The following is a 20,755-nucleotide window of genomic DNA, read 5'->3' as shown; positions in this document are numbered from 1 at the left end:
TAAAGGTATGTTTTACAGTAACTTTAAAATAACTGATGAAATTTAACTATGCTATCTTTCAGCATGTAATCATCTCCTACTGTTACAATACAGTAAATGATGCCACACTAGTATTTGAAATTAAACTAATCAAGGCTTCATTTCCACACTAGTGTTATATAAAGAGGACATCTTTTCACACCAAATGGTGCCCAAGCATTTGGTTCCTCTAGAAGATAGGTGGAGACTACACAAAGCTGCCTCAGGGGAAGTTCAGACTGGGTATTAGGAAAAGGCCCTTCACTGAAAGGGTGGTCAACCACCGGGGAAGTCAACACAGCATCTCACCTGGCAGAGTTCAAAGAGCACCTGACTGATGCTCCTGATCATGGTTTGGCTTTAGGCTGTCCTGTGAGGAGCAGGGAGTTGGACTTGATGGCCCCTTTCAACTTGAGATATTCTGTGATGCTTCATCTGATATCAAATTCATAAAAATGGACAATACAAAGGACAAAATCTCTCTGAGCAGAAACAGAGATGCCTTGAACCATAGCATTTACAACTGTGAGAATGTAGATGCTCCACAGGACAGACTGGAAAAATACACAGAGATTAGGAAAGTTCTGCTGTGCTTTCAGTGTTTTCCAAGTGTTCTTAACCCTCAGCCTGGTCCTTTTGTACGTTTTACGTACACAGGACACTAGCCTAAGTTAATATAAGGAAACTTGTACTGTGCTAAGCCATTTTATTGTGTGGTATCACACATCAGGCCCAAATTATTCAGTTCTTGTGTTCTCATTGCAGCATAGTCTGTAGGCTGAAATAATGGAAGCAAATAAACAAAATAAACCCTCACTTAAGGAAGCCTGCTGATACTTTCCCAGCTCCTTAGGAGTGACTGTGGTCCATAACAAAGGGAATATGGAAAAAGCTGCCAGATCCCATCCTCTCTGCTACCCTCCTTCATGCAGCACAAGGCTTTAAACTGTATCAAAACTTGCACATAAACTCACTCTAGCTATCATTCTTAACAGCACTGTGAGCATCAAATTATAAACACCTTTAGCTACTAACAAAAGAGGCTGCTTGGGTGACTTGTACTTTGCCTGACTAAACTGCATAAAGCAGAGGATAGAGTGCAGTAGTTTCCCATTCCTGCTCTAAGTGGTGGTGTTATATATGGGCTATGAATAATTAAACAGAAGCAGTAATGTAATGACAGCACGATGTCAGGGAGAAGGAGTGGGAAAGGAGTTGGGAGGCATCCAGTTTTTAAGATAAACAACAGGTTTGATTTTCTAACCTTTCCAATAAATAACATCCAGCGTTCTGGAAGAATGTGTCTGTCTTTAAGTGTATATCTAATTAGATAAAATAGTCTGTTAGAACTTACTGTTCAAATAAGAAGATATTATCTAACAGACAACTAAGAGTAAAGGACCCAGGTTTCCTCCTGACTTACCCCAGCACAGCATGCTGGGCCAAGCTATTTCACCATCTAGGACAGTGGAAAAATTTCCACATTTGCTCATGTTTCAAGGCCTCCAGGCAACAAAACTTCGAATTCCTGATTTCTGTAAAGCCCTGGTTCATGCATCAGTGGGGACAGTGCCTGCTGTTCATGTGTCTCACAACCCCACCAGTGTCAAGTGGGAAAGGAAACCCCACTCTTGCCTGCTTTCGAGCAAAGCAAAAGCAGTTCATGCTTTGATTTCTGTTCCAGTGCATTGTGCTGCTGCAGAAACAACATGTTACAAGTCCAAGACATGGTGTGGGAGCCAAAAGGGAACGCATTGGGAAATGGGAGGAATTCAGTAAATCAATGGGCAGAATGAAAGGTTTTGCTAGTCAGTAATACTTAGGAAAAAGCAGCAGAAGGCAGTCCCTTCTCATGTGCAGCCTGCACTAAGACTTGCTATTCAGTTCAGGTCAACATATCGTTCAACAAAATTAAATATATTTTGGTCTCTTTGCACAGCATTTCTGGTTTTCTAAAAGCTCCTGGACAACAGGAATTTTCCTAGCAAAGTCAGAATTTACTTGACTGGAGAAAAATGGTTGCCTTTGGATTTGCAGATTCTTAAGAAATCATTGATGACAAAAACACAGCAGAGAAACAGCAAAGCTAAAGAAACCATAACAATGCACATCCATTTCTTTGCTAAAATAATCTTCTTATCGGAGCTGACACTTTGGATGACTAACATTGCTTGGAAAGGCATACAAAAAGCATCACACTGCACAGCTCTTGTTCCAAATTGCCAAACAGCAGTCCAAAAATCTACCAGAGAGTATAGCTAACCACACTGACCTCTAAATCAACTTTTCAGAGCTGAAAAAATAAACAAGCAGCTTAAAATCTCTAGGAACACAGACATGGTAATGATATGTATCCTATTAGGACTTAATTCTGTGCATAAAAAAAAGCACTTGCACAAAAAGAAAAGCCTGCTATTGAAACAGAGAGATGTGCTGTACATCAGAATTTTCTTACTGCCTTGGGGATAAAGCAAACTACAGCTTATGCAGGTCGAGAATTTGGAGCATTGTATTAAAAATGCTAGCTCCAAGTCTAAAGCTTTTTAAATTCTAAGACCCTACACTTTTATTTTCCTTACCCCAAAATCCTTTAGAAAAAAAACAACACTCAAAGCAGAAGTTTCCTTAGTGTGTTGTCATTGCAAAGGTAATTTGGAAGTAAGCAGATACTAAAGATGGATGGGACAATGAACAAAAGAGAGAAGAGCTGAGTTGTGCCAAAAAAAAAGGTCTTTGTTTGGTTTTGTACCACAATTTTATGTACATAACCTCAGAAATTAGATATCCCCCAAAATGTCACATCTCAAAGAGGGATATTATGACTGATATTGAAAGCAAACATACACACACACCCCTCAAGAAAATGGTGTATATATGTATGTTAACTGTAGCACTGTAAAAGAACAATTGATACCACTAACCCCTGCAAGCAAGTTCAATAAATGATTCAAAATTACAGAAACAAGTAGGAAGGTAAAAGGCCTAACTGTGGGGTTTGCTATTATATTCAATTCATCCTCTCTCTTTTCTACAACTGGATTAGTCACTCTTTCTTCATAACACTATCTTGGTCAAAAATAAAATCCTTATTCAGTGTGCCTGTATTCAACAGGGGTCTGGTCCTGATCAGGGCTTTTGAGGCATCAGGGAACCAGACATCCAGGCTTAATAAGGGAAATCACTCGGAAGCTCATGATCCCATTGTACACAAATAATTAGGCCATTAACAGTTAGTTACTCCAAGTGTTTTGCTGCATAAAATTACGACAAGGCAACAAGTATCTAGTTCTGAATGTTCCCTATTTTACAGATCTGTGGGTACTGGAAAGATTATGGCACATAGAAAATCACACAGGAAGCCAGGGCATAAAGTTACTGTGCATATACCCCGTTGAGTTTTAATCAGTATAGACTCATATGCACATTTCTGCAAATTCAATTAGAACTGGGCATTTTTCTGTTGTTCCTATTTCCTAGATAGTTTTAAGTCTAAAAGCCCAAAGCAAATTAATTTACTTTTTTTTAAATATTTAATATAATGATTTGAGAGCACAAACTAGGAAAACAAAGAAAAAATGCTTCTTGAAACAATTTTGTAAAGTACAATTTCTGCTCCTGGCAAGTTTTCTTTAACCATGTTCATTTCCAATAATTTAGTTAATAGGAGAATAATGAATTGAATGATTACTACCTGATTGGGTAAATTCCTTAAGCAAATTACAAGATAAACTAAGAGATAAAATTCACAAATATAAATTCACAGTAGTGCTCCTGGTTTTATAGTGAATCATCTGATTCAGTCTATCTGTTAATTTGATTCAATCTAAGAAGTATCCATTTAAAAATCACCATGCTTTTGCTATTGCCTTGCCTTAACAGATTCTGAACATTAATCTACATCTGTTTTAAAATTATGTTTACAGTCATATCCAGTTTATGTTCAGATTGTATATTTCATATATATCCCTATGCAGTTTACCATGCATTCTATAGAATATCAACTCTTTCAATGTGTGTGGAACCTAACCAAGCCTTTTTTCCTTACTAAACCAATTAACAGCAGCAGTGTTAGAAGTAAATGAAAAAAACAAAAATATTCTGGTCTTGCTCCTATTAGTTTTATTTTTGACTTCCCCATAGCTCTCATGTATTTATTTCTGTACCTAATTATTCTAAATTTAATGTTCATTTAAGTCCCATCCAAATATTGATGCTTTCTGCATTTCCTTTGCTCTGCTTCATTCTCTTGTGGAAGGATATAGGATGTGCCAGTACAAACCCCTGCTTTACCTTACTCTTTACTTAGAACACAATTAGAAGCTTCTTCAAACAAGGTCTGCAGTCCAAGATTTCCTTGTCAGGGCAAGAACAATGTTGTCAACAAGCTACTCAGATGCAGTGGCCTGTGCCTCACCTGTGAAAATATAACTGTGGAACTTTCTAGAAAGAATACTCCATTGAAGAATTGGTATCTCTCAGCCAAGGAACACACACAGAGCATGTGAAAGCATGTGGGAAAAACTCATTACAGTAGTGGCAAGACATGTGCATATACATAAAGCGTCCAGAGAGAAACCATCTTCTTGGAAAGTAGAACTTCTTTCAATATTCAGTACTTTAATCATGGTTCAGAAGGATGTGATTTGCACACTTCATATTCAAAAATTTATTTCATTTCCTGAATTATGCCATTTTTATGGAGTATGGACAATTAGATGATTAACTCTACCATTATATTAGTGCTACTTACAAAATGCCATAAATGTTATTACAGACTATTAAACCTCTTCAGTTACAGTGCATCTTAAATTTTAATTTGAATTTTATTTGACTTGATGCACTGTAAAGTCAGAATAACATAACAGAACATAACATCACTCAAAAGTAAAGCAAACTAGAGCAAAGGCCCTGGGATGGCTGGAATGTAGCTTTTTCTGATGCATTTTAAAAATACTTCAAAAAGGTGAAACAGAACGTGAAAACCTAAATATTAAAAAAGATGAGTCTTGCCCAATATGTATCCGGATAAAAGCCCCACATCACTCCTAAATCTCCAAAGACATGAAGAAAACAACCTCCAGTTGTGAGACTGGAAGGAAGAACAAGCAGGCTCTACCAAACAGTGTGAGACTCTCCCACGGATGTGTCATCTGAACTGTCAGTCAGGAATGGGAAGAGATTCTACAGCAAAATACCTCTTCCAAAGGCCTGCATCCTGTCAGCTGCTTCATCTCCTCCATGAAGGACCATGAAAGGAACCCAGCCTGAAGTGCTGAGCTGTACAGATCCTGCATAACCCACTGATAACAGCAAAGGAGTGCAAGTCGGGAAAACATGCCAACCTAACTCTGCTCCTGTTTGTTCTGTGAGCCTGGACAAAACAACCTCTCCCTCCATCACTTATTGTTTGTAAAATGGAGAGAATGAAAGAAGTTAGCATCTGATCTCACACTTTTGATGTGTATTTTGGAGATGGGAAGGGCTTGAGAACAAATGGAGTCATTATATAGAAAGGACAAGGAAAGTTTAATGGAACACAGGCTTGTTGGCTTTGGTTGTGGGATTTTTTTTTTTCCCTGACAGGGGTGGGAGAAACCTATTATGCCTTTCCTGGATGAGACAAGCTGGGAAACAGGCCCCTAAGCTTTTCTTCCCTACAAAAGGAAAAAAAAAAAGTCAGATAAGGTTACAGCCAACTTAAGCTGCATTTCTGCTGCATAGTAATAATCCTTCATTCACACTTAAAACTTCTTCAAGAGAGTCTTCACCAGGTTTAACTGGAAGAATAACAATTGTGTTTGCCATTAGAGAGCATGCTTTGCAGCTTCTACTTTCAAAATCACGTAGGATAACAACTTTATTGTAATTAAGTCTGGCAGCTCAGAATTGAATTGCTACAAGACAAAACATCACAGCTTCTCAAAACTCTCAGCCTATTTTAATGCAAGATACTTGACACAGGAGCTATACTAGAAAGTTCAGTAGGCTACAGTTTTAATTTTTTTAACTAATACACTTCATTGATAAGAATTTTAATGTAAATCCAACTATAGATTAGCTTTTGCCTGAGCAAAGAAACTTCATGCTGAAGCATTTCCATCCCTACCTATGGAAGTAGCTGTGGCAGCCTAAACACTGCCATGCCAATATAAATGTGTCCAGATCCTCCACAGTGTGCTGCTTTAGCTATATTCCAATCGAGTTAAGTGTTAAAATTTTCTAGGCTTAGTGACAACAATATTTTACTTCATGGTAGCTGATCCATCATAGCTGTCGGTGTGCATGCTCTTAGCCTGTGGCAAAGACAGGATAATTTGAGTTGTTTTGCCCTGCTTCATTGAAAACCAAGATGACTCAAATTACTTTGAGCTTGCTGCAGGCGAGGCTCGCACACTTGGACAGCTATAATGGATCAACTGACGTGTAGTAGAAGATTGGTGGGGCTAAGCCCAGTGCTGAAATAGAGCAAACGTCCTTTTTTTTCCCCCCTGGCATTTAACTTGAGTCTTTGAGAGCTACAACATGTGTGCAAACAGATGAGTGAAAAACAACTAAAAAACTCCTACATCTTACAATCTTCTCTGAGAACAATGTTAACCACAGAATAACTTGGATCCAGAGATGAAGATCTGGACAGAGTAACTCAGTTATCTCTACTCCTAACAACTCCAGCCTTGTCAGCTTTGCTTATTCTCCTCTTTTTTTCTTTGTCATCTTGTCCTTTCCTTACCTGTTCCTGTCCCAGTCTGCTTCAACTGTAATTCCCTCCTTTAGCAGCCTTAGTGAGCCTTTTCAAAACAGGGAAGCCTTCAAAATATGTCCATCAATGGTGCCTGAAAACACCTGCATACTTTACATTTTTATAATGAATTATGATGGTATTCATATTTCCATCTGCACTAAGCAAAACTAGAATTAAAATTATCTCATGTAGCAGCCATGCTACATACTCTAAGCTCATCCAACACCTTCAAACTTCAAATTGTCCATCATTAAAACACGCACCTATTCCCAGTGAAGTCTTACTGGTTATCACAAGAAGACTTGCACAAAAGAAACTATTAAGAAGAAAATTAAAACCATCTCCTAGTCATTATCTGGTCATCTGACACTACCTTGTATGTTCCTTTTTACCTACTGGAACCATATGTGTTCCATGACTGCACCATAATCTGTATCACTTCCCAAACTACTTCTAATTAATTGAGAATAGTTGAGAATATTAATTGCTCCTATCTATTACAACTAGTGTAGAGAAGTCCTATCATGTCAGACCATGCAGGAAACTGCCTGTCAATGCCATTAGAGATTCTCCTTGAAAACTGATACTGCAGAATGTGTCAGAAGCTTCTGATGACGTCAGATGAGAAACTGCAGCAACAGCCAAGAGCAGAGTAGTGCTCCCTCGAGACGCCAGTTTTGGCAAGATGTACTGAAATGCTGCAAGAATGTTTCTGAAATTGAGATTACTGAAACATAATATCTCTTTTTGAAAACTTTACTGCGCACAATTCATCAAGCCAAAGCTACAGTTCCAGGAAGAAAGGACCATCTGTTTTTCTTTGGACTTCTTTTTTTAAAGCTCACCTTTAATCAATTTTAAGTTTTTTTCATACACTGGAATGCAAAAAATTAATAACTTCAGAACTAGATAAATGACTCAATGTGTCTCCTTGAAATAGTGAATCCTCAGATTTTAATTATAATTAACTAGAAAATAACTGCCTACTTGTAATACAGACTCATTAAATCCGATACCTTTACACTTTTAACCTACAAAGGGGTTCACAGGAACTCTGGATCTATTTCCATTCCCACCTTTGCCCTTCACCTATCATATATGCCACTGGTAAGAGAATAATCTCTCACAGACCTATTTTTACACCCAAATGGGAAATTACTTATGACAACGAAAGTGCTATGCTGAATACAACAAAGCTTTAGAAACATGGATATGGAAGGCCTGCATTATAAACCTTATCTTAAACATAATTTTAAATTTAATGCTTGTTAAAAAAAAAGAAAAGCCTCTGAAAGATCACCAAAAAATTGCACTGAAAGAAATATGCTATATGCACTGAAGTATTTCTGAAACTCAAAGCATTATTACCACTAGATTAAGATTTTTTAGAAATTGCATTTAGCTAGTGTATCAAACCTCCCTAATCCTGTACATCTGACTATGTACAACTAATCCATATAAATATATTAAAAGATAAAACTGAAAGATTTAGCTCATTGAATTATTAAAAATATTATATCTTCATTTATCACCATCTAAAGTATCAATTACAGATGCAATGCACTGAATCTTCCAGCTTTTACAAGCTCATAAAGGACAACATTTAGTTAAAAACCACAGGACACAAACAACAAACCCAAAACCTGAATAAGAGTCTATCATGCAACACAGCATGGCCGAGAACAGTAAGTGGGAGAAATTTTACTGTCTGAGATTTAGGGTTGTCCTCTTTAGATGCCATTCTCTGCAGTGATCCTGCCTCAACAAACATCATACAGATTCATCTTTCTCCAGCAATCTTCATTTAATCCAAGAGTCTCACTTTCCAACAATCCCCTAATTACACAGATATACAGAATACTTTATTTTTGCAAGAAAATGCCATCCAAAACCCAGCCTGACTGAACACAGAGACATGAATTTCTAAGGCCTCTTTTTAGATACACCATGATAAAATAGAAGCTTATCTTTCAGAATTTTAGGACATTGAATTATGGTTTCAGTGAAGGATGCAGTTTAGCTGAACTCCACTTCTGTGACTAATAACCCAACATTAACAGTTTACTGAAAAATAAGCTATAATTCACAAAATTGCAACCAAAGTCCTCAAAGCCCATGCACTGTGGAGAATTCTTGGGGCTCTAGCATAAAAATAGTGGTTTATAACACTGCAGATCCAGATGTCAGCTCTACCACCAGAAATTGTCATCCTGCAATGGAAAGAACAAAGGCAAATGTCTGCATGTGCCACCTCTCCATCACAAAGTAGAGGATGAGACCCCAGATTTTGTTAGTAGCTTAAGCTGCTACATCAAAATGATGCCAAAAATGGCATCATGGTCTGCTAATAATGACCTGATATGAATTCCTCTGCCTGAGCTCACTGATCAAACCCATTAGATGTGCTCAGTTTGTGCAGAAAACTGAGAACTTAATTAAAAAAAAAAAAAAAATCTATCACTAAATGACTCCAACACCTTTTCAAGGAACCAAATTTTACCAAGCATAGCTTAGCATCCAAGCTCCTGGAGCTGACCTTCCAATTTTATTAAAAGCACTAACAAGGACATATACAAATATTTTTTTCTAATAACAAAACACATGTTATTTTTGAAGACAGAAATCTAAGATTCTTCCCCACAATACTCCTGATTTCATCTTCCATTACTGCTAGAAAAAGTTGCATATGTAGCTGATTCCAAGATTTCAAAACATCTCTGCTATAAAATGAAGATACCTAATAAGCATTTTCTCATTTCCTGTCACATTAAAAGAGATTTGTCTTTAGCCAAGTAAAATTGACCTTAATATGCGTCTGTAAGGGAAAAAAAGCACATTACGCTGCGGCTGCTGTTACTTAAAAGAGCACTGAATGCAACACAATGCAACAGTGAATGGCAATCCAATGCAACAGTAGGAGAGCTCCTCAGGATGGAATCCTGCCAAAATTATCTGTTCAGATGAATGGCCTGACAAAAGGCAACCATAAATAAGGTTACTCTTTTGACATCATAAAGTTGACGCATATCCTGCCCAAGCTAGTTTTGTATAAAACAGCAAATAAATCTAAGAGATAAATAAAATGCAGCGATGCTTTTATTTCAGATAAGTCTGCCTCTTTATTCAGAAACCATTTGTGCAACAATTTTTGGACTATCTGAAACAATTTCTCTGAATACGTGCAACTGAAATCTCTTTCTAGCCTACATCACTATAAATCCTGATGATTTCATATCCTGCACAGAATATTTTGCATAGTCAAGTTCAATTCAAAATTAGTTATTAAAATGAACCATTAACTTTGCAATTGCCTACAGAGCTTTTTTTTTTAGTCTTCACAATAGTATACAATGGATAATGAAGAAAGAAGCTTGATGAGAGCATTTGCAATGTGGGGTGAAATAGCACCCAAACCACAATGCTGAAAGGGACTTTGAAAAAACTGAAAATCATTTTCCATCATCCTGAAAAATGCTTTCAGTACGTAAAGCAGAAATGTATTTACCTACAAGCAACAGCAGCACATGTAGTATCTTAAAAAAGGCATGTAATGAGGGTGTGCTCTGGAGATTTATGGTCTAATTGCTCCACATGCCACATATTTTACACAAGTTTTAAATACTGAAACAGAATTTAAGCCTATGTCATTTAGCAGGTTATGAACTGTGCTGGACATAATTTAAACATACTTTCCTTTCAAATTAAAGGGTTTAGTGACATACCAAATCCCGGAATGCTTTTGAGACTGGATTTGAGACAGATTTTTTCAAGTCTGAGGTAGCTGTATCGCAGCAGGCAGTTCCACAGGAACATCCAGTCCATTCGTGTGCGATGGTTCATGATAATGACACTCCTTTCTCCAGGAATGAATCCATCTCCAGTGACAACCACCTTGGCCCCACACACCATTTCCAGCAAGGCCTAGAAATAGTATCTCAGTATTATGGCTTTACTCCCAGAAGAAAAGCATCACCCCATTAGCAATAAAAATTAATTTGAATTATATAATTTCACTTATTCACTCACATTACAATTGGTAAACAAACTTCTGTTTTCTAATAAAGCAGCCAGCTTTTCTGCAGTAATAGCTGTTTAATGGAAGAGGAAGCAACAATTAAGCAGCACTTCTTAAAAAGCACTCTATTCCCAACACTGCATTAAACTTACTTTTCCCTGGTTTTCCAGGAATACTATCATGTAGAAATGTAAGTGAGTCAGTATGGATTATAACTTGTTAGGTAATCTAAGGAGAGACTGGCTGCAAGTATCTATTGCCCCTAAGGTCAGGGTCACTGGCAGCACGCTGTCCAACCCAGTCAACACAGAAAAAGAAACCAGAAAAATATCATAGGACCTTCTCAGGCCTTAATATGAAAAGGCCTCCAAATTACCTCCTTACCCTCTCTTCCCCATTCTTCCTAAAAAAAAAACCAACAAAAACACAAAAACAAAAACTAACAAAAAAACCCCACAAACCAAAAATACCCCAAAAACAAACAAAGAAACAAACAACCAAAAAAGAACATTAGGGATTTAAACAGAGCTCTAGAAAGTATAACAACTTCTGTTCATATTTCTGTCAATTCTGTGTGTGCCTAGTATGAGCCAAACTAAACTGAAACAGCTAAGACCCACCTCACTGGCACATCCTGCTGACTCTTCTAGAAAGGAAGTAAAATGTGATAGCAGAGAGAGAGAGGTGAAAATTTCTTACATCAGAGGTCAGGGTCAGAGTTTCCCTGTTGGAGTCCAACTGGTACAAGAGCACTTTATTGTTTGGAGACACAAACCAAGAACCTGCTTCTCCTGACTAAGAATGCAGTGAGTGTAAGGATAGAAAACTAAGGCAGACAAGGTCTGAGCCTCAAAACGGTTGGATGCAAAATCTTTTTGAGACTCTTTTCCTGAATCAAAATTCCCAAGATTCTCAAAAGATAGAATCCTTTTCACAAGGGTATTAAAATTATTTTGGTCTAGCTCTAGTGTGGACTAAAAATCAAACTTCTAGACTGCAAAAGTTATCACAAACCAGTTGTAATAACCCAGAATTATAAAGCTCAGGCAACTAATCAAAGAAAAGACTGGTATTTGATTTTGGGGAGTTTGAAATTATAGAGAAATTTGAAGATAAACAAAGAAATAATTATTTTGTGACAGTATCAGCGCTCAGTTAAATTTCATCATGACAAGAAATAACAATCTATTTCCTTTACTGGTGATTACCTTGGCCCTCCTAATTTCTCTACATTTAGTAATGATAAAAACAACAGAAATTTTAAAGTAAGAAACAGCTGAGGCCCCTTTAAAACACACAAGGCAGAAACAGTAAAAGCAGAAACTGTTTGATATACAATATGGATAAAACTTCCTTTATGCCACAAGATACATACTTTTGCACACCAATGTGGCATTTTACTTCAAAAAAGTTAAATGAATCTCTAATGGACTAGAGCAACAAAGTCCTCTGGCTTTTAGAGAACAGAAGAGACAGATTCTATTCACACTGTCTTTCCTTTGGAACAATTCAGGGAAGAGCTTTGTTACTGATTTCCAGACTCATATAGCTGTAAAGTTGATGCACTATAAGTGAGGAGTACCTCCTTTCTAGGGGAAGCTCTTCTTTTTCACCTAAAAACATTTATCTCTAATGCAACTACAAGGGCTAAATTCCAAAAAGGATTAAGTAACAAAATGGTGAAGGTTGACAACAATGTACCAAACAGTGGAAAATTTTCCCAATACAATACTTGGAGCATAGTCCGAAGAAAGAGTTTACAAGACAACTCATTTTGGAAGTTTACAGTATAAAAAAACTTCCTTCTGTTTACTGGAATTTCACCTACTCTTCTCTGCATCTGACACTGAATGAAGATGTCACAAAAAGGCCTTTTCAAGCATAAAGTGAACACACAGCATTAGCTGATATATAAATTCAACTGTGAAAGAAGTGGGGAACTGTAAATAGGCACACAGTTTACAACACTGAGCTCAACCCTAAGTCTCCAAAGACAGTAAGTGTGTTAGGGCCTGTTTAGACAGAAGCATAAATAGCTTTAAAAACCCTAAAATAAAATCTGAAGTGTTAGAGAGCAAACTAAATTGTGGGATTACAGACAGTTGCCCAGACCTGGATTATGTGCCACTTACCACAGGGAGTGTGAGCCAAGTGGCCACAATGCAGTCGGTGATCCAGCGGTACCAGGCTGGTGAGATGAACATCAAAGGCAGAAAAGGGCCCAGCATGAATATACTTCCAAAGAAACTTCCCAAGAATAGTGCAAGTGCAAAGTACATCCCCTTCCATGACACCATGGCTCTGAAAAACAGGGTTGGCATTACTTTAGAGTGACAAACTGAAAGTAATTACGTAATTCTTCAAGTCTGCAAGCCCGGCCTGAGGTAATATTCCTCCTTTTTTCCACAGCTAACAACACAGGACAACAGTAAACACAACCAAAATGTTCTTCTTCCCCAGCAGCAGCAAGAGAAGGACTTTATAAACACATTGATTTGTAAGGTGAATTGGGATATTAAAGGGACCATAAAAGTATCAGCTGCACCATAATTTCCTCCCATTACTACAATATGTAGTTCCACTCAAAAATCTTCAGCAAGCTATTTTTATCATCCAAAGGTACAAAAAGGCTATATAAGAGAACACCAGCTACATTAAACTTTTTGGCCATTATCTTTGTCTGTGGTGAAATACTAATGTTACCATTTTCTGAAGACAGGAAACTTTGCTCTTCTATTTCTCCACCCCATTTCGTCTTGCTAAACACAGCATTGCAGAAACTCATCTTCCCCATCTAACAAGGCTCTCTGTGTGACCTCCCTCACAAACCACTCAAACCTGGCAACACTGACCAGCCCTTTCAAACACCAGTTCCCTTTTCATCCCAACAAGGCAGGCAAGCAGTGGCTGAACCCTCCCGACCCACCCTGGCTTGGAGAACTCATCACTCTTTGAAGTCTGCTGTATTTCAACTGCCCTTATCAGTTAATTTCCAACTTGCTGCACCAAAAAGCCAATAGCCTGTGTTTTTTAAGGCATAGTCTAGACTTGAAATATTTCAGTATCTGTGCTATCAGCTACACTGTCTTATTATAAATTGAAATGTACAGTACACTGAGCTTCTTAGTGCATTATGGCAGAACACTCAGCAATCCTCCAAGCATTTGTAATAGCTACAAGCTTTCACAATTTAGCAACTACTACCAGCTATGACAAAGCAAATGTGGAAATATCAATTCTCTAAATTAGGGCCTAAAAATAGACTGTTTTCATCTATTTAGGACTCAGTCAATTGTTTTTAAAAATCAAAGGTTAAGCAGAAGTCACTTTTTAGTCACTTTACTGAATTCCTTCTTTTGACAAGCTATTTTAGAAATTATAAGAGATCAGATAGATAGGACTTCAGGACAAGAAAAACAGGAAGCTGCTGGATTTAATTTTAAAATGAGCAATGGAAAAGCAATCCATTAAGCCTAGTGCACTGTAACATACATGATTTATCTCAAGTATGTTTTGTACAATGTCCATAGCAATGATGTTTGCACAGCAAAGTACCTGACAGTCAAGAAATGGCAATGCTAGGGCTGCTGGCAGATGAAATTTGCTTCTGCTACTTCATGTTGACAAGTAACAAGAAAGTAGCTCTACTCTGAGGTACTTCTAACAATTTCCTAAACTGTATGGTATTTGGAGAAAGGCCGAGACAAGAGGCCATGCAAATTTTTAGTGCAAGAAGGATATAGGAAGCTGTATTTAACTGTACTTCTGCAGCACAGTAAAACAAGCAACACTAAATACAATAGCTGTATCGGAGAGATTTTGACACAATCAAATTTGAATTCAAACAAATACGCATTATTTATATCCTGGAGTACAGAGCTTTCTCTTTTCTGCCAAAAACAGGAACTAGATAACCACGTCTGCACAAATGCATGCACTAAGTAGGATCAATTCTGACACATTAAGGGATCCTTGAACAGTAAGGCCCTGAAGGAAATGTTCAACCTGACTTTTTCTATTTGTTATTGCAAACCTCTGCAGGGGAAGTCCAAGATAAAGGCAGAAGAGAAGAAAAAAAATCCCAAAACAAAAAATAAAAACAAAAATTAAAAAAGCCCAAAAACCCCAAACAAACAAGAAAAAAACAGAAAAAACCAGGAACCAACAGAAAGGGGTTTGGGGGGGAATTATTAGTTGCAGCAAGACCAGAGGAAAAAGCCTTCTCTTGACATCAAGATTTGAAACCTACTGCAAAAGGCAGCAGACAGAATTAAAATTCAATGTGCTTGATCTAAACAGGCATTTTTTGAGGAACAAATGTATCTAAACAACTGGAAACAGCCTTAAGACAGGTAAAACCCACTATCAGATACAGAACAGGAGTCTGTTAGGCTTCAGCCAGCTGCTCTGGTCCTCTGTGAGGCTCTCAGAGCCATCAGTCAGATGCAGTGACATTTGCCAGACAGACACCACGGCTCCAAAAGGCTGCCAGACAACAGGGATGGAGAACACGCCCCAGTTCCAAACACCTGACTGCTGCACACAGGTACCCCCAGAGCTAATGAGAGGAGACATTGCTCTGTCACCCTTCCAGACTATGTGGGTCACTTATTTAGGGGCTGTCCCTTCCACAGTTTGCACTGGTCCTTCCCTCAAATTATTACACACAACAAAAGATTTAAGGAAAAAAAATTGTATTTTCTGTGAAAGACCGTCTCATAGATACTTTTTTTGTTTGTTTTAGATGAAAGTATCTGAGCTATGGAAAAGATCTGAGGAACTTCTGAATTTCCTCTTTTTCAACCGGCACCAAGCAGTACATTTTTTTTACATTCCAGTGTATGCATTATAAGTTATAGTGCATTCCAGTGGGTTAAACACTGTGGTGTTTATTTCTAGACACAAAAGATACCATGTATGTTTTCAATCAATACCATTTATCACTCCTAAGGCCATATTTTTAGTGTGATAAATACCGCATTTTGCTTATTGCTTCTATATAACACATTATATATGTATCTTTACACATGCATTTGTCTAGAGTAGACTTTGTCTCCTCTACCACAATGAAAGAAAGAAAGGGAGAAAGTTTCAACAGATCCAAATGGGAGTGCAGTGCACAAGTTTGTAAGGGTTGAGGATGTAGGGCTGGCACACAGCTGGGCCAGACCAGGCTCTGCACACCCAGGCTGTTGTAACCCAGTTTACCATTCCACGTACCTACCACCAAAGACAGGAGGGAACTGACTATTTTTATCCTTTTGCACTCTTCAGCCCTTAAATACCTACCTTAGAAACAAACTGTCACTAAGATATGTCAGCCATCCCAAATCTAACACCTGCATTCAACCAGTAACAGCTATAAATCAATGCAAAATACATGCCTGCAACCTCAAAACATGATTAAAAAACAGCCAAAGAAGGAGAACCTAATGAGGACTTGGAAAATTATCTAAAACAAATGTGAAAAATCTCAAAACAAAAAAAAAAAAATTGGAGCTGACTCATGCCAGAGATTAGACACCCAAGAAATGAATTACAGGATTCAACAGGAAGCCTGAATAGGACATAAGGATTTTCAAAGTACAGAAGTATTCCCTCACTGCTGCTGACAACTCTCTAATGCAGCAACCTCCCCCAACACCGAATTTAACGTGTAGGATGGTCATTATGTATCTTAAAGCCACTTTCCATTAGCTGTGTAGGTCAGAGCTGTGGGGAGACAGTGAAATTATTTTACAATTCAGACTGAAAGCTGCAAACAGTGATAAAGACAGCACCCTCATACTGGGCTTGTAATTCTTCAATCTATTTTATGGCAGAACTCCAAGTTATTGGGTACTGTATTTCACATTTTCTTGTTGCCATAGCAGAAGGAAAACATGCTCTGTCTCCAGGTAACTGGAAACAATAATTCTTTAAATACAATTTTGCTTTCTATTTCAGTTAATTTGAAAAATTCTTGGCTACAAGGGGAGAAAATACTTTCCCAGTTTTTGTAAACTTCATTTTTATTAGAATATTTACTTGAAATTATTTCAATATTCTATGCAAACAAAATGTTTGCATAGTAACATAAAGCAAAGGTACTTTCCTGTGATTGGATTTTGGTTTGCTTTGTTTAACATCTAAATGCTTTTATTGGAGGTACAGTTGAAATGACAGACAAACCAGAGCTTGTTGTTATGATGATTTCAAAAGGTTTTAAACATACTGTTCTCTACAGCAAAACTTTTCTTCACAACTGCTTCTGTGGTTCTAAGCGGGCAAAGGATGCAAAATAAGTTTATCTGATAAGAAACAAAAAAGTTCTAAACTTTAAGGTCTAGAAGTCTCAGCATAGTCAAGACTCACCACATGCTTCACATTTCCTTAACAGCTCCCAGTTAATTCAAAGTGCTTGTACAAACAAGTTAGTTCATCTTTCAGGCTCAATGTAAAACAAGATTTTAGCCTCAGCATAGCACTGAGCAACACTACCTGACAAACAGAGCCAGCTGCTTGATAATGAGAGAAATTTTCAAGCACTTAGTACTATGAAGTGAGCAAATCAGGTTTTATTACACCATTGAAAAAAATAAAGAAACCCTCTTCAGTGCCAATAAAACAACAGTGTACGATTACTGGTCAGCATGTTTCCATTCAATAAAACTGCTCATTAGTCTTCAAACCTGAATGGGCAATACTAGGCACTGGATGTAATGCTTCTTCCAGTCAATTTCCAGTAGAAATGTAAACATCTTCAATTGAAATCAAGCAGAAACTCACACAAACAGCCAGTGATGCCTCTTCTCTAACGGTGCTGCAAAGAAAGCCAGCACTTAACTACAAACTGACTTAACTTCTGCATTTCCTCCAAGCAGGGCAAGTGAAACAAGTGAGCTGGAAATTCCACCTCCCATGTTCAATGTTGCATTCTGAAACACCATTTCCAAATAAGATACCATTTTCACAACAATTTTAAAACCTTTGATCTGGGTGCTGTGAATTGAAATTCCAGGATGTAGACAAGAGTGGAACAGTTTGCCAAGTAGCTAGGTGTCCATTAAACAAACCAGCAAAGAATGACCCAAACTTTTACTTGTTTATTTTTTCAGGTTACTGAACAAAATCATCTAAACCAGAGAGCAGGCAGAGTGACAGCCCTTCCCAGCTTTAGTGATGCAAATGAGAACTCTAAGCAGGTGCCCAACTGACAACACATCAGCCAAGCAAAGTTTCACTGGAAATGACACATCCTAGCAGAACGTTTCAAGTCCAACAAAATCACCACACTCTTCTATTTGAGCATTTCATGGTTTTCTTCCATAACAGCATTTCAAAGGAAATTTTTATCAATTCTTGCACCCAGAGCAAGAAACTAGTTTCTATGTTGGACCGTATTTAAAAAGAAACTTGCTTGCAGCAAGTTTGTGTAGACTGACTTAGTTGTGTTTCCAGATCTACAACTCACCCCATCTCTTTGATCACATAATTTCTCGCTCATAACTGTGCCTCAGTTAAAAGAACTGCAGAAACAGAATAGGTTCTAGGGGAAGCAATGGCAGGAGGAAGCTGAATTATTAATTGCATAGACAGCCACTCTAATCAGAAGTCCACACAACACAGGCAGGAAGCTCCATCAGTCTCCACAGAACCCTTCCGATCTTTCTCTTGGGCACTTCAGTATTTTAAGGAACATACAAATATGGCACAGATCACTATCACTAAAAAAATACGTGAAGAAACAGGCATTTGACCGCTAAAACGACTTCCTTTTTATACAATTCTTGCATTTAAAAAACGTAAGAGATACATGCATCATAAAACAATACAGGATAGGGCAATAAAAGGTAATTATCAACACAAGCCACACCCCTGACACTATACCAGATATTAGCTTACAGATGGACAAAATAAAAAGCACAAAATGTAATGGGCAATTTCTGTAAATATTACAAATAAAATATGATTATTACTGCATGCCACAATTTATTATCTCTTTTATTTGCCAAGACTTAATCTGACTATTATAATTCAATAAAAAATTTAATAGAATATTGAATTTGCTCTTCCAAGTAATTGTGTCTTCCCAAATGCAAAAATGCTGGCTGAGATTCTTTCCAGTACAGCCTTTAGACACTGTAAGCAGGTAATTCAGTCAGGGTACAGACATCAAACCAGGCTGATGCTTTTTCACCCTCGTTTACCTGTTCTCTTTCCACTGTTGCTCCAGACAACCATTAGACCTATAAAGCTTTAATGAAAACATGAGCTAAGGTATTTGAAATAATTTGTAAGAGGGTATCATGCAATAGCTACAGCTGCTTCCTGAAAATAACAAAACAAAACAATGATTCATGGAAAAGTAGCTTTTTTTTATTCCTTACTATAATGAGAAAACCGAGATGAATTGACAAATTTGCTGTAGGAAGAACTTCACAAGAGCTTTTACTCCCAAAAGCTACCTCATTTTTTTTGTTATGCATATTGCACAGACACAAATAATTTTGAATTATTTCTTCATGGCTTTCCATGCATAGAGTTGTGCTCTGCATTATCCATCAAGCTGCTGGGGCCCCACAAGCCTGTATTAAACAACAACCAATATAAACAGAGTGCCCTGGCTGACAAGTCATCAAGAATAGGTTTGGCAGATGAAAAACAGCTGCTGTATTTCTCCCATCCCATCTTAAAATAAAAGAAACAAACAAAAAAAGCCAGCATAACCTTGCAATAAACATTGAGCAGTGTCAGTTTAAGGGGTTTATTAAGTACTTTATATAAAACCTGCAGGTCCAGCTCGAGACCCATCTATTTTTAAAAAAAGTTACTTGTGGTCAACTGCTGGCAAATCTGAGTCCTTTGGTTTTTAAAATCTACAGCAGACCAAAAAGCTGACCAACACTGATGGATAACAAATCCAAGTGAAAATTATGAAAAACAGATAAAATATTCCACTTTGTAATTGGAGATGTTACAAACAAACCAATAAATCAATTTCTTTTTCCCTGCATAAGAGCACCCCAACACTTTAGTTCAGAGCTGTTCTTGGTGGGAAGCAGTGACATTTATAATTTCAGAAGTATCTATTTCACAATAAAATCCTCAGTGGGGAAACAGAAATAAAGGACTTCATGCTGAAGAACAGTTACTCAAATAGAAAAGTAGTAATTTTTGGAGGAATATCTTTAAATCTCTGCCACTGGCACTGAACTAAAAATCACTCTCAGAGAAAGAGCCATCCATGAAACTTCAAATGTTTTTTTTTGCCCTCATCAAGATGGAATTTTCTCATCAGGTTAACAACTAAGAAGAAATACAGGAAAGGCATATGAACAAAACTCACGTAGCTTAGGAAAACCAGTGACTATTAAAAGGACAGTAACAGCATGACAGCTTATGCTAACTCAATTATGCGATTATGCACAATTGTGAAAATAAAGAGGGGCGATGTAAAAGCAGACTTTCAGAGGCCTTAAGCAAGGTACCCAACTTGGAAAAAGTTTAAGAGCCCTGTATTTGTGACCATCCTCTACAAAAACCTCTCTCAGTTCTAAAACAGACTATATTAACCCAAATAATTCCTCCTTTTCCAGCTATAATGTATGATGCAAATGAATTTGATTCTGGATGGATAATACTGCAGTGTGGTTTGTTTTTCTTATCCAATGCAGCTTTGTTCTTTTTTTAGCATCTTTTATACTCTGACAGGCAACACCTCTAGAGCAACAACAATTGCTAAACTACTTTATTCCTTTTCTCAGTAGCATATTATATGCTGCAAAAGTTCAGCAGGCCCCATGCTAAAAATCCAAACGGCAAACGTACTGAAGCCAGTGAGTTTCCACCTAAAATCAGCTGCAAGATCAGAATATGGATTTTATCTACTCTCAGAATTATTAAATGACTGAAGAGAAAGACTAGACACTTATCTTCATTTGCCCACCATGTAAGCGATTCTGGCTCAACAGTACTTAGATGAGAGATGGAGAGCACCT

The 20,755-nt window shown here is 37.5% G+C and overlaps 1 protein-coding gene across 4 annotated transcripts in view; it reads right to left on the bottom strand.

Moving 5' to 3' along the window:
• The window catches only part of LCLAT1 (lysocardiolipin acyltransferase 1), a 111,810-nt gene that overhangs the window by 61,260 nt on the left and 29,795 nt on the right, over window positions 1–20,755 (bottom strand). For all 4 annotated transcript variants that reach the window (XM_014252970.2, XM_014252969.2, XM_014252968.2 and 1 more), the window contains 2 exons: window positions 12,908–13,076; window positions 10,483–10,681 (listed from right to left, as the gene is read on the bottom strand). In XM_014252970.2, coding sequence (XP_014108445.1) covers window positions 10,483–10,681; window positions 12,908–13,072 — 364 coding nt within the window. In that variant the 5' untranslated portion in view covers window positions 13,073–13,076. The remainder of the gene's footprint in view (window positions 1–10,482; window positions 10,682–12,907; window positions 13,077–20,755) is intronic.

This window comes from Pseudopodoces humilis, chromosome 3, assembly GCF_049639895.1.
Source record: "Pseudopodoces humilis isolate 2021_Gansu_Grassland_sample_001 chromosome 3, ASM4963989v1, whole genome shotgun sequence".
In the NCBI taxonomy this organism is placed as follows: domain Eukaryota; kingdom Metazoa; phylum Chordata; class Aves; order Passeriformes; family Paridae; genus Pseudopodoces; species Pseudopodoces humilis.
This window is presented reverse-complemented; position numbering and strand designations above follow the sequence as displayed.